The 17,518-nt window shown below is 41.0% G+C and overlaps 1 protein-coding gene across 1 annotated transcript in view; it reads right to left on the bottom strand.

Moving 5' to 3' along the window:
* The window catches only part of etfbkmt (electron transfer flavoprotein subunit beta lysine methyltransferase), a 35,315-nt gene that overhangs the window by 14,696 nt on the left and 3,101 nt on the right, over nucleotides 1–17,518 (bottom strand). Inside the window, exon 2 of the mRNA XM_072267997.1 lies at nucleotides 6,737–6,867. Coding sequence (XP_072124098.1) covers nucleotides 6,737–6,867 — 131 coding nt within the window. The remainder of the gene's footprint in view (nucleotides 1–6,736; nucleotides 6,868–17,518) is intronic.

The raw sequence follows: 17,518 nt of genomic DNA, 5'->3' as shown, positions 1-17,518 counted from the left end.
AGACTCAAGGCTGTAATTGCTGCCAAAGTTGCATCTACTAAATACTGACTTGAAGGGGGTGAATACTTATGTAATCAATTATATTGTGTTTTCTATTCGTAATTAATTTAGATCACTTTGTAGAGATGTTTTCACTTTGACACAAAAGAGTCTTTTTCTGTTGATCATCGTCAAAAAAGCCAAATTAAATCCACTGTGATTCAATGTTGTAACACAATAAAACATGAAAACTTCCAGGGTGGGATTGAAGCCTTTTTATAGACAAATAAATTCTGCGCTGATTTATTTACTTTTTCCACACAAATTTCATGAGAGTGAGTATTATTCCATATCACAATGTTCTGGATAAAGAATTATGAATTCGGTAAGGGTGAATTTCCATTACCTGAATGGCTGTAAAATTGGGATTGCCCATACACTACAACGGCTGGTTTCCCCTTATAAATTCTACTGGTTGCATCGTTAAAAAAAACTCAATTAGGTCTGTCAAGCACTATTTTCTTTCCAGAAATCCATGGCCAACTCTGTCTAATCCAGCTCATAGTTTCCAACTGTTCTGTTATCTCATTCTTTACAGTAGGTTCTAGTATTTTTCCCACTCAATGTTATGCTGATCAATTTATGGTCTTCTGTTTTCACTCTCCCTTTTAAATACAGTAGTGCAGTATAATTCCCTCTAACCTGATGCAACTTGAGAACTCTTACCCTCTCTGTATCCACCAGCCTTATGTGTTGAATTCCAGATCATAACTGCTGTCAGCATTGAACATGGTGATACTATCACCAGGGTATGCATACCAAAGGGTTGTTGCAACTCCATTGTCTATCCAAAATGGCCATTCCCTATGGAGATAGCAATGTGAGTGGGGCCTGACAACACCTAACCATTATTGACCTGGTAACTAGGAATCAGGCTGGCAACCCTATAAATCCTAAAACTTACTGTAAGGACCACCAGCAAAATAGAAAGATGGGTGCAGCCATATCCATTGGATCTTTTGTGCATTTGTTCAGCAACACGTAACAAGAGTAGGCCTTCATTAAATCAAATCAACACTCAACTAATTTCAGTACCTAGTATAACAGTACATCTACGATCAAACCACATTCCCAAGAGTACATTCAAATTCACATTTTCTATACAGAGTGGAAAAAACCTCTTCTCCAACCAGTGCCAAAAACTAGATACCCATCATCCTTCCAAACTACTTTTTATTTTTTGAGCACTGAATAAACAATGGAATTATTGACTATTGTTAGACAAATCTAAGGGCACTGAAAGAAAGTAGATAATATTAAACCTGTTTTTCCTGCATCTTTGATCTAGTTACATTAGAAATGCACAGAACAAACAATTGCAGAAGCCCCACAGTTATTCAGTAAGTGGAACCACATAGACATTTGCTTTCTGGGTTAAAACTTAAATTATTTGAAAATTGTTCTTAAGCTCTGCAAAGCATGTGATTGCCAGTTCTTGTGTTTCAACATCCCACACTTCTCAAATAGCCTGGTATTCTTACAGTTGTTTGCCTTATGCATTATAAAACACTGGCTCCTACTGTGCTTTCAACAGTTTTTCCTATTAAGATCAAATCATTTTATTTCTTCTGACTATCCACTGTATCTAGTCCACATTTGCTTTCTTTCAAAATGCTGAGTGAGTAAATGCAGTCTTTGGGTTTGTTTTGTACTATAATTTTGGAAGTCTTCCATGGTGACTGAATTCATCACCCATCTGTGCAGGCAATGAACCATATGGATCAAGTGCCTTTGCAAATTATTTCCATTGTTTCCTTTGTCAGTTGATCGCAGATAGACATTCAATTTGTGAACATCGGGAATGAAATAAAATAAAATATCCAGAATTCCTGGTCATTAGGAGTAGAGCACTGCATGAATATGGATAGGATCCAACTCGATAATTATTCCTTCAGGTCTGTGTCAAAACATACTGACTGGGTGCAGGAAGAGCTTTGATGCAAATACAACAAAAGCTGTTCTTTCTGAGCTCTCCCTAACAAGACTGAACATAAGCAACATACACAAAATGCTGGTGGAACGCAGCAGGCCAGGCAGCATCTATAGGAAGAGGGACAGTCGATGTTTCGGGCCGAGACCCTTCATCAGGACTAACTGAAAGAAGAGATAGTGAGGGATTTGAAAGTGGGAGGGGGAGATCCGAAATGATAGGACAGGAGGGGGAAGGATGGAGCTAGGAGCTGGAAAGTTGATTGGCAAAAGGGATACCAGGCTGGAGAAGGGGGAGGATCATGGGATGGGAAGCCTAGGGAGAAAGAAAGGGGGAGGGGAGCCCAGAGGAAGATATAGTGAGAGGGACAGAGGGAGGAGAGAGAGAGAAAGAAAGTCGAAAATTAATAAATAAATAAATAAGGGATGGGGTAAGAAGGGGAGGAGGGGCATTAATGGAAGTTGGAGAAGTCAATGTTCATGCCATCAGGTTGGAGGTCACCCACACAAAATATAAGGTGTTGTTCCTCCAACCTGAGTGTGACTTCATCTTGACAGTCGAGGAGGTCATGGATGGACATAGAGTGACCTGACCTGAGTTATGACTAGAGATAACAGGCCATGTTAGCCAATGAGCAGGATGTTGTTCTTCCTTGTGTGTCTGGGAGAGGGATTTTGCGGTCTTTAGCTGGGGAGAGATGAGGAGAGAAGAAGTGAACGGAGAGAGTTGGTAGACTGCCGGACGGAGTGGACTTGGAGCGAGGGTCCGAAGGTCAGCGATGATCAGAGGAGGTCAATGGTGGACAAACGGCCTTATCAGTGAGCTCCAACATTTACACATTCCACTGTTTCATGAGAATGGGCCCTTTTCTTTTTTTTTGTTTCTTTAGTAACCATATGGTCAAATTAAGAATTATAAAGCTCAATCGGTTAATCGAATATTGTGTACTGTTCGCTATCTCGTGGTACTGATTTGTAACAGGGGACACATCACGTAGCACCCACCCAAACGAGATTAAGCCACTAGCCAAACCGAGATTTACAAGGATTTTTAATGAGATCTCACTTGTGTAAAAATACTGTATTTCAAGGGCAAATAAAGTGAGGATGGGGGAAGGGTGAGAAGAGGGAACACACACCAGACCTTATAGAGGGATCAAAAGTGAAAAGTGTGAGTAATTTCAAATATCTCTGAGGATCTAACCTGGAACCAAAGTATTGATGCAGCTACAAAGAAGGCATGACAGCAGCTACACTTCATTAGGAGTTTGATGAGATATGGTATGTCACCAAAACCACTTGCAAATTTCTATAGATATACCAGAGAGTGCATACTAACTGGCTGCATCACCATCTGGTATTGGGGGTTGGGGCTACTGCACAGGATTGAAGTAAGCTGCAGAGTATTGTACACTTAATCAGCTCCATCATGGGCACTAGCCTCCATAGTATCCAGGACATCATTAAGGACCCCCATCACCCACATCATGCCTTGTTCTCATCACTATCATCAGGAAAGAGGTACAAAAGTGTGAAGGCACACACTCAACGATTCAGAAACAGCTTCTTCCCCTCTGCCATCCAATTTTTGAATGGACATAGAACCCATGAACGCTACCTCACTACATTTTTATTTCTGTTTTTATTGCATTACTTATTTAATGTAACTACTTAATATAAAAAGCATTCATCCACCTTGGATGTTTTCATGTGTGTGTTACCCTAGACCAGTGGTCCCCAACCTCCGGGCCGCGGACTGATACCGGGTTGTGAAGCATGCAGGGGTGCAGCGGTAGCTGGAGCGCACCCAGCACATCTTTGAGAAAAAAGCCGAAATAAACAAGCTAATTAATTAGGTGCTGCCCAGAAGCCAGTCTTCATTAAAGGAACTGAGGTGGAGAGGGTCAATAACTTTAAACTCTTCGGCATTAAGGATCGATGTTTCTCTCTCTGAAAATTGTCAGAGGATCTGTCCTGGGACCAGCACATAACTGTCATTACAAAGAAAGCACGGCTGCGCCTATACCTTATTAGAAGTTTGTGTAGGTTCAACATGTCACCTCGATCCTGACAGCCCTGTCTTTTCAGCCTGTCTGGGCTGGCATTTAAATTGACCAAACAATGGAACAGCTAAAGGCTCCAGCGCCCTGGAAAGAGGAGTGAACATCGCGTAGAGCAAGTGAAATCGGCAATCGCCTCTGATCTGGGCCGACATTTACGTGCCAGGCGGCACCTAATTAATTAGCTTGTTTATTTCGACTTTTTTCTTATTTTTTGTAATTTATTTTTTATTGAATTTCATCATTAAACAAACATTTCTAAAAGATAGAAAGGAGAGGAAAGAAAGAACAATCGAAAGAAGAAAACTTTGTACAGAGTAGGAAGTGATCTTTTTTTTACAACATATTCATTGACTTGTGCGAATAAAATCAGGCCTATGAAGTGTTGTGTAATTAAACCATTTTTTCCAATATGAATAAAATTGTTCCAACTTATGATTAACAGATGCTGTTATCTTCTCCATTCTGTAAATGTCCATTGTAATTTCAATCCATACATTTAAAGTTGGGCTCTCCTGTGATAACCATTTCCTGGTAAGGGTCTTTTTACCAGCCACCAGCAGTACATTCATTAAATATTTATCTCTTTTCAACCATTCTTGAGGTATATACCCAAAATATATGGTCTTACTCTCTAAGGGTATTTCACATTTAAAGTCCCCAACCTTTTTTTGCACTGCGGACAGGTTTAATATTGACAATATTCTTGCAGTCCTGCCGACCGGGGGGGCAGGGGTGGAGTAGGGTTGCCAACCGACAAGAGGAGCAGTCAAATACGTCGTGTTTACCCCCAGAGAGACAATTACCATGAAGCCTTGAGCGGGCACCAGTGTGCATGCGTGTACGTGCCGATTTTTCTCTACTAATCGTTTTTGGCGATTCTGTTCAGGGGTCGGGGGGATTGTTAATCACGACCGGAATATAGGTGGTAAGTGGCTAGTACACTCAATTTCGTTTCTAAAAGGGTTTATCTAACAAATTTAATATTAAACACACAGCGCATATTTTCCTCGCATGAATATAGTGATAAGTCAATTATCAGGGGAGGAAAGGGGAGCTTGAAGTAAGTGTTGAATGAACTTCCAGTAGAAGTGGTAGAGGCAGGTTCGATATTATCATTTAAAGAAAAATCTGGATAGCTATATGGACAGGACAGGAATGGAGGGTTATGGGCTGAGTGCAGGTCGGAGGGACTAGGTGAGAGAAGCATTCGGCACGGACTAGAAGGGCCGAGATGGCCTGTTTCCGTGCTGTAATTGTTATATGATTATATAGGTCACTTATAAGTCAATAGCATCATAACATTTTAAGTAATGTTTGGATATTAAACACACAGCACATATTTTCCGCGTATGAACATATAAAATAATTGCAACAAACCAATATCACTGAATCAGTGGGAGCCCTGGGCTTGTTTTCCTGCAACAACATGGTCCTGTCGAGGGGTGATGGGAGACAGCGATACTCGAAGGAGATTCCGTATGTCCAGTCTATTCCGCAATTTAGTTTTTGTTGCATTCATTGCAGAGATATGTTGGAAATGGAAGCAACGTTTTCAGTGCTTTCATGGTTATCTCAGGATATTTAGCCTTGACTTTGTTCCAGAATGCCGGCAGAGATGTTATGTCAAACATATTTTTCAGCCCACCATCATTTGCAAGCTCGAGGAGTTGATCTCCTTCCTGCGCTGACATGGATGACACACGGGTAATGACCTCACATGCATTCAAGCTCAACAGTGGACGTGACAGGGAATGAGGAAAGGTGCAACTGACTCATATCGCCAAATCATATTGTTTCATCACGGCCCGGTAGCACATGCTTTGTGGCCCGGTGGTTGAGGACTGTTGTTATAGGGCATTATGTATCCCATTCCAATAGTTTTTGATAACGGGGCATTCCCAGAAAATATGATAATGGTTTGCATTTTGATTTCCACAATTTCTCCAGCAAACAGGGGGTTACTATCATAATGGGATTTCTGAGAGAGTGTAATAAAATATCTTATCAAGTTTTTCCACCCGAACTCCTGTGAACTGGTACACTTCCATTGATACCTCCATATTATTGTCCAGTCTTCCTCAGATATTATTATCCCTCCTTCGTTCTCCCATTTTGTTTTAATGTATGAAGTCGAATGTGTTTTAAGATTTGACAAACCCTTATACACGCTTGAAATTATTCTACAACAGTTGCCTGAATTATATGCTTTTCTAAATAGCTCTATCAGACATGTACTTGCCTTGGTTACATTTTTAACCGTCCTATTAATATACTGTCACATCTGTAAATACTGGTAAAAGTCTTGTTTTTCTAATAAGTGTTCGGCTTTTTTCTTAAAGATGTGTTGGGTGCGCTCTGGCTACCACTGCACCCCTGCATGCTTCGCGGCCCGGTATCGGTCTGCGGTCCGGAGGTTGAGGACCACTGCCTAGATTCCCAGCACCTGCAGAATCTTTTGTGTTGAGCCGATTGTTCCATTCAAAGCAATTTCAATGGTTCCATTCCCTTCCGAATCCCCAAAGCCTCCAACTCATTCTCTCTTGCATGCCCTTTTAAACACAGAAATATGTCCCCAACATGACCTAAACATTTTCGAGTGATCTAGTTTCAGATCCCGGATTCAGGACTCTTGGTCATCGTACCTCTGTTTCCTTTATAACTACAGACACGGTTACAGATCTGATTTTCGGTTCACTTATGCTTACGTGGGTCAATGTCATTGGCAAGAACATCAGTCGCTCCGCTCATAACAGCTGCAATGGCAGAGGCACCACAGCCGCTTCCCAGGTCCAAAACCTTCTTTGCCTTTGTGACTGCAGGGTTATCCAAAATGTATCTAAGAGCAGTGTTCAGAACAAGTCAATTAGAACATTTGGGCTCCTTGTAATTCTAAATCACTATAACATTGTAAAATAATTTTCTCTTGTTCCCTTTCCTTATTTTCAGAAACCAGCTTTTCCTCCAGCATATTTCCTTCTATATCTGCTACTTGTCCAACAGAACCTTTCCCTACTTCCCATTCTTAATCTTGATAGCGAGGACACACGATTAGATTAAGACAGATCACCCTTTAATCTAATATCAACATTCTCCATCAGATCCCTGGTACCAAGATTCCTCTCGTCTCCAGGTTGATTCTTGGCAGTTGGAAGATCTGTCATGTGATGAAAGATTATGGAGACTGAGATGATACTCTCAAGGGTTTATAGGAATGAGAGGACACAGTTGCTCTGGAGCATGTGCAGAGGAGATTCACCAATGAGGGATGGTGCCTGAGATGGAGCATTAAAGAGAAGAAGGATTTGTCACACGTACATCTAAACATACAGTGAAATGCACCATTTGTGTCAACAACAACACAGTCCAAGGATGTGCTTGGGGCAGCCTGCAAATTTCACCATGCTTTCAGCACCAACATAGCATGCCCACAACTTAATAACCCTAACCTGCAGTACATTTTTGGAATGTGGGAGGAAACTGGAGTACCTAGAGGAAACTCATGAGGTCATGGGGAAGACTGTACAAATGACTTGGAGACAGTGGTGGGAATTAAACCCAGATCGCTGGTGCTGTAAAGTGTTACACTAACTGCTACCCTACCATTCCATTCATGGTTAGAAGAGAAGCACAGTTGCGTAGTTATGAAGAGAGATTTGGTTTTGATTTTCTTGGAGTGAAAAAGGCTGGGTGGGGACCTGATAGAGGTGTATACAATTTTGAGAGGCATAAGTAGGGTAATTAGTAAACCTTTCTCCATAGCAGGGTGTCCATAAGCAGCAAACATATGTAATGGGTTTGGATTAAGAAGTTTAGAGGAGATTTAAAGAAGAATTTTTTCACCGGAAGGGTCTTTGGAATTTGGAATTCACTGCCTGAGAGGATAGTGGAGGTAAAGATTCTCATAACATTTCAGAAGTATCTAGATGAGCACTTTGATTGGTAAGGCGTAGAAGGCCATCGACGAAGTAAGTGGTAAGTATAATTACTATAGATGAGTACTTGATAGTTAGGTGGACCCAGTGAGCAAATTTCTATACAGCACGACTCTTTGATGAATTGAAAATACTTAAGGAAGCTGACAGGACATAGATAGAACTGATTCAGAACAGAGATAGAAGACATCTTTTCACCTAGAGTACATAGTAGTGAATCTTTATAATTCTCTAACCAATTGGGCTGTTGAGACAGTGATCATTAATAGTGTTCATGTATTTTACTACTTTGCATACAGGTTGATACACATAAGAATTAGAAGCAGCAATTGGTCATTCAGCCCGTTGTGTGTTCCAGCATTTAGTCAGATTGCAGTCAACTTTTTAGCCCAGAACCACTTTACTGCATAACCCCATATTCCTTGATTCTCCTAAAGTCTGAAAAATGATAGATCTGTTTTGAATATACTGAGATATAGAGACTCCACAGCCCTCTGCATTAGAGAATTTTCAAAAATTCACCCACAAAAGTGAAAAAGTTTCTTCTCTCAGCCAACACCTTATTTTGAATCTGTGATCCCTGTTCTAAGCACTCCAGCTCAGTGAAATAGCAATTCCACACACACTCATCATCTTAGGGACAGCTTCTTCCCCTTTGCCGTCAGATTTCTGAATGGATTATGAATGCCCCCTTACTTTTTTGCACAAACTATTAATTTTTTATATTTCTTATTGTAACTTATAGTATTTTTATATTGCACTGCACAACATGTCAGTGATAACAAACCTGATTCTGATTCCCTGATCAGCTGAAGAATTTTGTAGATTTCAATGAAATCTCCCCTCAGTTTTTAAATTCTTCAAAATACAAGCTCGGTCTTAATCTCTCTGATAATCTAACCATCTTCGGAATAAACTGGAGAACCTTTCCTCTATCACAAGTACAACATAGTTCAGCTGCAACACCATCATCACTGAGTCGGAAGCTACGGTTGTAGGTTCACTGATTGGTTCTGGAGACTTGATCATAAAACGTAAACAGCAACAGATGGTTTGGATCAGACTTTGAATGAAGGGCTGTTGGGAAGCAATGTAAGAAGTTGGCCTTTGTCCCAAGAGAAACAGGAGTGTTCTTCCCCTACACAAGCTGTGAAGTACTTTTGAATGTCCAGAGATACCAATGATGTTACCTAAATGTTAGTTGCCTATTTTTTCAATAAATTATACATGCATACATATACACTCTTAACACACTGCTCTAACACAGTCTGAAGCAAGATTTTCCAGGCGCAGATCCATGGTCTCGCGAGACTAACAGTTGCCACCGTTCACATATACACTCAGTGGCCGCCTCCTGTACCTAATAAAGTGGCCACTGAGCATATGGTAGTGGTCTTCTGCTGCTGCATCTTCAAGGTTCAACATGTTTGCTCAGAGATGTTCTTCTGAATATCACTAATGTAACATGGTTATTTGAGTTACTGTCAGTTTGAACCAGTCTGGACATTCTCCTCTGACATTTCTCATTAAAAAGGCATTTTCACCCTGAGGACTGCCAATTACTGGAGGTTTTTTGTTTTTCACACTACTCTCTATAAACTCTACAGACTGTTGTGCATCAAAATCCCACATCAGCAGTTTCTGAGACACTCAAATCGCCCTATCTGGCACCAACAATTATTCCACGGTCAAAGTCACTTAGATCACATTTCTTCCCCTGTCTGATGTTTGGTCTGAACAATAACTGAACGAACCTCTTGACCACGTCTGTATGTTTTCATGAAATGAGCTGTATCCACATTATTGGTTGACAAGCGAATGTACATGTGTACCTATTAAAGTGGCCACTGAGCGTATGCTTTCCTTGATTGTGTCTACGAGAAAATCACTCACTTCCTTGACATAATTCTCTTTAGATTATATATACATATAATAATGATTAATTACTATTTGTATTAATAATAGTTGTTATTGTGGTTTTCTATATAGTCTAAAGAGCATTCTCAAATAGACATAATTAACTAAATTATACTTGAAAACATGGAGAGGTATTTCTCAACTAAGCAGGAAAATTAAAGGGAATTTTTTTTTTATTTCAAGGGAAATCTGAACAAACAAATCAATTCTGCCCTTGTCTTTTAATAGTATAGTACCTGTTTACTGTTGTCACTAGGTCTTCAGCAAAACAGAATGAAGAATTTACCTTTGCTTTGTCCGATTTTCTGTGACATTGCTCAGAAATGCCTTTCAGCAATGCAGGAATAATCAATAAAATGCAACAGGGCTAATGTTACAGGAAGTAATTTTGATTTCACAAGTCACAGACACATAACACAGGCCAAAGGCTTGAGTGGGAATTAACAGTAAACCCTAGATCTGCCCCTGAAGACCGTAACCAGAGAGAATATTTTGCCTTATACAAAAACAAGGTGAAATGCCAATGATCACCCGTGGTCATTTTGAATAGCAGGAAAGATACAAGGACAAATTCCTATACTCCCATTTCTGATACTTATTTTTCCCCCTCACTGATTGTAGTGAAGCACTGAATAGTAAAAGAATTGGAAAAGAACATAGAACAATACAGGCCCTCTGGCCCACGATGTTGTGCTGATGTTTTAAACTACTCTAAGACCAATCTAACCCTTTCATCCCACAAGGCCCTCCATTTTCCTATCGTCTATGTGCCTATCTAAGAGTCTCTAAAATCTCTTTAATGTATCTACCTCTACCATCACCTCTGGCAGTGCATTCCTTGCACTTAACACATTTGTGAAAAACCTACCTCTAACATCCTCCTAGCACCTTAAAATCACATACTCTCGTATTAGGCATTGCTTTCCTGGGAAAACGGCACTGGCTGCCCATTTAACATTTTGTACACCTCTACCAAAAAACCTCTCATCCTCCTTCACTCCAAACAGATAAGACCTAACTTGCTTAACCTATCCTCATAAGACCCGCTCTCTAATCTAGGCAGCATCCCGGTAAATCTCCCCTGCACCCTCTTTAAAGCTTACACATTTTTCTTATCATGAGGTGACCAAAACTGAACACAATATTTCAAGAGTAGTCTGAGAAGGGTTTTATAGAGCTGCAACATTACCCACGAATATGAAGTGAGAAATCCAAGAAGGGCATCATGTGGGATTGTGTGTAGGGAGGAGGATGTAGAAACCTTCAAGAGGATATTCACAAGCTAAGTGAGCGGAAGCAAAAGCATGGCAGATGCAAGATTATGTGGAAAAAATATCATCCACTGTGGTGCACAAGATCGAAAAGCAGAGTATTCAAGTGGTGGTAGTTAGTGTTCAAGTTTAGTGAAAGCCAACATTCATGTGAAATAAGGAATTAGGAATGGTATAATCTGTACAGTGTGAAGAGGTTGTACTCCAATTAATTAATACCTTTGTGAGGCTGCATCTGGAGTATTGTATACAGTTTTGTCTTTATATTACCATAAAGATTGCAATGTTGATTAACCACATCACTGTCTGGGATGATGAGTTTGTTGTATGATGCAAGTCTGACTGGACTAGACTTTCGGTCTCTAGAGTTTAGAAGAATGAGAGTCATTTCACTGAAAATTTATAGTGCTCAAAAGATATGAGGGTAAGTTTACCCTGGCTGGAGAGTTTAGAACCAGAGGATCACTCTCTCATAATAAAGAGTAGACAAATTATGACTGAGATGCAGGGGAAAGTTCTTCAGAGCATGGTGAATCTCTACCTTGGAAGATTGCAGAAACTCTGCCATAGGTCAATAGTTTTCTGGATATTAAATGATAGTACAGGAAAACAGAGCTGAAGGAGATCAGCTAGATGTTGATAAAAGGCAGAGCAGGCCCAAAGGGTCAGCTAGGCAATTCCTGCTCCTAATTCATACGTTATTATGTGGAAGCAAATTTTTCTCATCTTCCAAGCAACATTCAAAAGACTTGCATTAACTGGCCATCTGTGGCTCCCTTTGTGGAAGTGGTGATGGGCCTATTTCTTGAACCACAACAGTTAATCAAGTGAAGGTACTCAACTGGTAGTTTCATAAAGGATCTTTGACCTGAAACATTAACTCTTTTTCCAGCCTTGCTCACTGAGTGTTTTTTTTTAGCTATTTCTCTTTTTACCTCTTGCTATAATTGTCCTCCAAATTTACAGTATCGGCTCTTTGGCCAATGATGTTGTACCAACCTGATAAACTATTCTAAGATCAATCTAACTCTTCCCTCCTACATAGCCTTCCATTTTTATATCATCCATGTGCCTAAGAGAATCTTAAATGTCCCTAATGCATTCTCATCTAACATCACCCCTGGCAGGGTCATTCCATGCACCCACCACACTGTGTGTAAAAGAACTTACTTCTGACATCCCCTTATACTTACCTCCAATCACTGTAAAATTAGGTCTTCTTTAGAATGTTACTAAAATATATATTTTTCAATATTAAATTACATTGGCCTAACTTCTACCTATTTGGTACATATACAACAGAGATATGGGTGGCGGGGTGGAGAGACATTCTCTACCAAAGGAGACGTAAGGTGCTTCTTCCCTCTGCTAACCTGCAGGTCACCCTTGGGCGAGGTGTAGCACCTGCTTAATCCCCAATCAGGCTCATGTGGAGCCATGGGAGCAGGTGGTGGATGGTCCTATGGGCAGCTAGTGCATATCACAAGTCCTGGTTACGCGACCACTAACGCCAGGCAAACAATCTCTGAAGAGTATCCGTCTGGGGTCATCCGTCTTGCAAAGACCCAGCCCAGAAGGCAAACCACTTCCGTAGAAAGATATTCCAAGAATAATCAAGGTACAGAAGGAAGATCATGATCACCCACATCATACGACACGGCACATTATGATGATGATGACATCACAGGTAGTAAGAGGCCCTAAATCAGGGCAATAAAAAGGAAATGCAGATTCAGGATCAGTTGTTCTACTGTTATTTTATTACTTGCCTTTTCATTTCCTGCATTGACAATTAAAAAATATCATTACCATGGTGAAATGCTTTGATCCCCTTAGCACTATGATTCAGTGCACTGGTGCTCTCCACTCCTTATCAACAAATAAGCTGAGCAGACATGACAGAAATACAGCTTTACAATGTATTGAGCAAGTAATCTCATCTCTATCACACACACACACACACACTCTCACTCCACTCTGTTAACTCATTCAGGTTTGATCAACTGTAATTACAGTGGTGAAACCATGACATAGACAAATGGCATGATAGAATTACAGGCTGTAAAATGTTATTCTGACCTATTTCATTATTGATGCACTTCACTGTTGACATGTTAAAGGGGCACTTTGTTAGTTTAGGGGAGGTAAGCATTTTTACGGTGAAGGCAATGGACAGGTCAGGTGATGATAAACCTTGATGCCGTTTGAAACCGTATCGCTAAGCAGTCTTGTTGAGGGTCACGTTTAATAGCAAATAGCTCTGAGTTGGCAGTACAGAGCATGCAGAAGCTTCATTGAGGACAGTTCAGGCTGGACTGCAGCCTACCAGCAGAGTGGTTTTTACCAGTGACAGAATGGTGTCTATAACAACAAAAATTTTAAATACTGGAAAACTACAGCAAGTCAGCCAGCATTAAGGACACCTATACAAGAAAGCAAGCACTTATGGACACCTATACAAGAAAGCAAGCACTTGTTAATATTATTAAACTCCAAACTACATCCTTACAGACACCAGAACTAGTTTCCTCTCTCTCCCCACTTTCAGTAATTGCCCTTCTCTTATCAGTCTGTCTTTGATGCATCGCAGTACTGTGGAGGTATGGCTACCCTATTAAGTGATTTTGTGTATTTTCTGACTTATGGACAAAATCAAGTTGTGGACTTCAGTTAAAACAAAACCTGTTCATGTCCAAATAATGTTCTGTTTGTGAAAAAAGCAACCGTGCAACTTCAAGTGTGCAACCCTTCATCAGACAGGTTGCACACCCAAACCTTCCCCGCTACTTTCCAGCACTTCCTGTTTTCATTTCCTCATTCTTCCCATCATCTTAACTTTTGTGTTTTCATCTTTGTTGTTTGTAATAACTTTGGCACATGACTAGTTCTCTAAGGTGTCAAATAAGTATGCTTGGGCAATTCAGCAAGTTGTTCCAATGAAGTATAAGGGAGCCTCAGATTTAGGTCCTAACTTTTGCTTAATTATGTCCTGCAGGATAAGTACCAAGAGAGGAGAAATTGCCTAGGCCAGTTGAGAATATGTCAAGTGAGAAAGGAATAGGCTTCGCTCTCATAAGAACATAAGAAATAGGAGCAGGAGTAGGCCATCTAGTCCGTTGAGCCTGCTCCGCCATTCAATGAGATCATGGCTGATCTAGCCATGAACTCATCTCCACCTACCTACCTTATCCCCATAACCTTTAATTCCCTTACTATGCAAAAGCTATCCAACCTTGTCTTAAATATATTCACTGAGGTAGCCTCCACTGCTTCATTGGGCAGAGAATTCCATAGATACACTACTCTCTGGGAAAAGCAGCTCCTCATCTCTGTCCTAAATCTACTCCTCCGAATCTTGAGGCCAAGTCCTCTAGTTCTAGTCTCACCTACCAGTGGAAACAACTTTCCTGCCACTATCTTATCTATCCATTTCATAATTTTATATGTTTCGATAAGATCTCTCTTCTTCTGAATTCCAACGAGTGCAATCCCAGATGACTCAATCTCTCCCCAATAGTCTAATTCCCCCCCCCCAAACTCTCTGGAATCAACCTGCTGAACCTCCACTGCACCGCCTCCAAAGCCAATATATTCTTCCTCAAGTAAGGAGACCTGAACTGCATGCAGTACTCCAGGTGCAGCCTCACCAGTACCCTGTACAGTTGCAGCATAACCTCCCTACTCTTACATTCAATCCCTCGAGCAATGAAGGCCAACATTCCATTTGCCTTCGTGATAGTCTGCTGCGCCTGCAAACCAATCTTTTGTGATTCATGCACAAGCACTCCCAAGTCCCCCTGCACAGTAGCATGCTGTAATTTTTTTTACCATTTAAATAATCTGCGCTTTCATTTTTCCTTCCAAAGTGGATGACCTCGCATTGTACTCCATTGCCAAACCCTTGCCCATTTAATTAACCTATCTATATCTCTCTGCAGACTGTCCGCATCTTCTGCACAATTTGCTTTCCCATTCAATTTAGTATCATCAACAAACTTAGATGCACTACACTCGGTCCCCTCTTCCAGATCGTTAATGTATATCACGAACAGTTGCAGGCCCAGCACCAACTCCTACAGCACACCACTCACCACTGATTGCCAACCAGAGTAACACCCACGTATCCCAACTCTCTACTTTCAATTAGTTAGCCAATCCTCTATCCATACTAATACATCACTCCCAACTCTATGCATAAGTCTTTAATGTGGCCCCTTATCGAACGCCTTCTGGAAATTCAAGTAAACAACGTCCACCTGTTCCGCTCTAACCACCGTGCTTGTTATATCCTCAAAGAACTCCAGTAAGTTTGTCAAACAGGACCTGCCTTTGCTGAACACACGCTGCATCTGCCTCATGGATCCATTTCTTTCCAGATGCCTCACTCACTACTTCTTCTTTAAAGATAGCTTCAAGCATTTTCCCAACTACAGATGTTAAACTAACTGGCCTACAGTAACCTGCCTTTTGCCTACATCCTTTTTTGAACAGTGGCATGACATTCGCTGTCTTCTAATCTGCCGGTACCTGCCCAGAGTCCAGAGAATTTTTGTAAGTTATCACCAAAACCTCTATAATAACTTCTGTCATTTCTTTCAGTATCCGGGGATACACTCCATCAGGACCAGGGGACTTATCTATCTTTAGGTTTGCTCAGCACTACCTCTTTAGCGATAGCTATCGCATCAAGGTCCTCACCTCTCATCGCATCCATAACAGCTCTCTTTGGCATGTTACACGTGTCCTCCACTGTGAAGACAACACAAAATAGTCATTCAAAGCCTTTGCCATTTCCTCAGTACCCAAATTCAATTCCCCTTTCTCATCCTCCAAGGGACCTATGTTCACTTTAGTCATCCTTTTCCACTTTATATGATTATAAAAGCTTTTTACTATCCATTTTTATATTTTGTGCTAGTTTATTTTCATAATCTAGCTTCCCTTTCTTTATTCCTCACTTAGTGGTTCTTTGTTGCTTTCTAAAGTTTTCCCAATCTTCCAGTTTCCCACTACTCTTGGCGACTTTGTATGTAGGGTCTTTTAGTTTGAAGCCTTCTTTATTTACTTAGTTATCCATGGCTGGCTCTCCCCACCCTTACCGCCCTCGTTTTTAACTGGAATATACTTTTGTTGAGCACTGTGAAAGATCTCTTTAGAAGCCTTCCACTGTACTGCAGCCATCCCACCATATAGCCTGTGTTCCCAGTCTACACTAGCCAAATCTTCCCTCATCCCATTGTAGTCTCCATTGTTTAGGCATAATGCACTGGTTTTAGATCAAAACATTGCACGCTCCATTTGCATGCTTGCTGAATAGCCTGTGCACCAATCACTGTCAAGGCCAGCATAGTCATAGAGCACTATAGCACAGAAAAAAGGCCCTTCAGCCCATCTAGTCCAAATCAAATCATTATTCTCCCTAGTGCTATGGACCCGCACCGAGAGCACTGCCCTCCATACCGCTCCCATCCATGCACTTTATCAAAACTTCTCTTACATGAACCCACTACTTCCATGAGCAGCTCATTCCACACTTCCACTACCCTCTAGGTGAAGAAGTTCCTCCTCCTGTTCCCCTTAAACATTTCACCTTTCACATTTAATCCATGACCTCTAGTTCTATTCTCACCCAAACTCAGTGGAAAAACCTGCTTGTATTTACCCTGTCTACAGTTAGTTACTGCCCATTACGCCACTGGTGTTGCAGGAGTTGCCAGTCAGCAATGAACTTAACGTAGGACTGCCTTAGGGACCCCAGCTCCCAAAGCTTTCCCCGTGAAAGAGTATAGCCACAAGGCAGTGGAGGCTTGAGATCAAAGTTTTCCTTCTCCTAGACGAGCTGCCAACCACAGCTGACGAGCCCCATCTGCCTGAAGCGACTGGTTTTAATATGCCAGTAGCACGTCTTTGCCCTTTTCCTGTCAGCAGAAATGGTTCCACCGGGTTTAGTAGCTAAGCCACATGTGAAGGCCAGGAGCTGGACTTGGCTGTTAGAGGTGATATGAGTTGCACATCATTGGGAACATTTAATAATTAGTGGGAGCTTATCCCCACTACCACCCTGGCTATAACAACCTTAAGGAACCATCAGGTATGCCTATTTTACCTATAACCTCATAAACTTCTGAGGAAAAAATAGTGCTGGGGTTCTTCGGAACAGAGGGGGCTCTGGATCAAAGTGGAGACAACTGAGTCTTCTTTTAATTATGGTGGGGTAGATAAATAACATGCGTGTCTGAGGGTGGGGTTCAAAATACAAATCCATAGATTTAAAATAAGTGATAGAAGAGAGATGAAGAAAAAGAATTTGATTCGGAGGGTAGTAGTATGTTTTGAAACTCACCACCTAAAAGGTGGTTGTCACAAC

Source organism: Mobula birostris, chromosome 9 (assembly GCF_030028105.1).
Source record: "Mobula birostris isolate sMobBir1 chromosome 9, sMobBir1.hap1, whole genome shotgun sequence".
Taxonomy (NCBI): Eukaryota; Metazoa; Chordata; class Chondrichthyes; order Myliobatiformes; family Myliobatidae; genus Mobula; species Mobula birostris.
The sequence above is the reverse complement of the archived record's forward strand: the minus strand, read 5'-3'. Positions and strand labels throughout refer to the sequence as shown.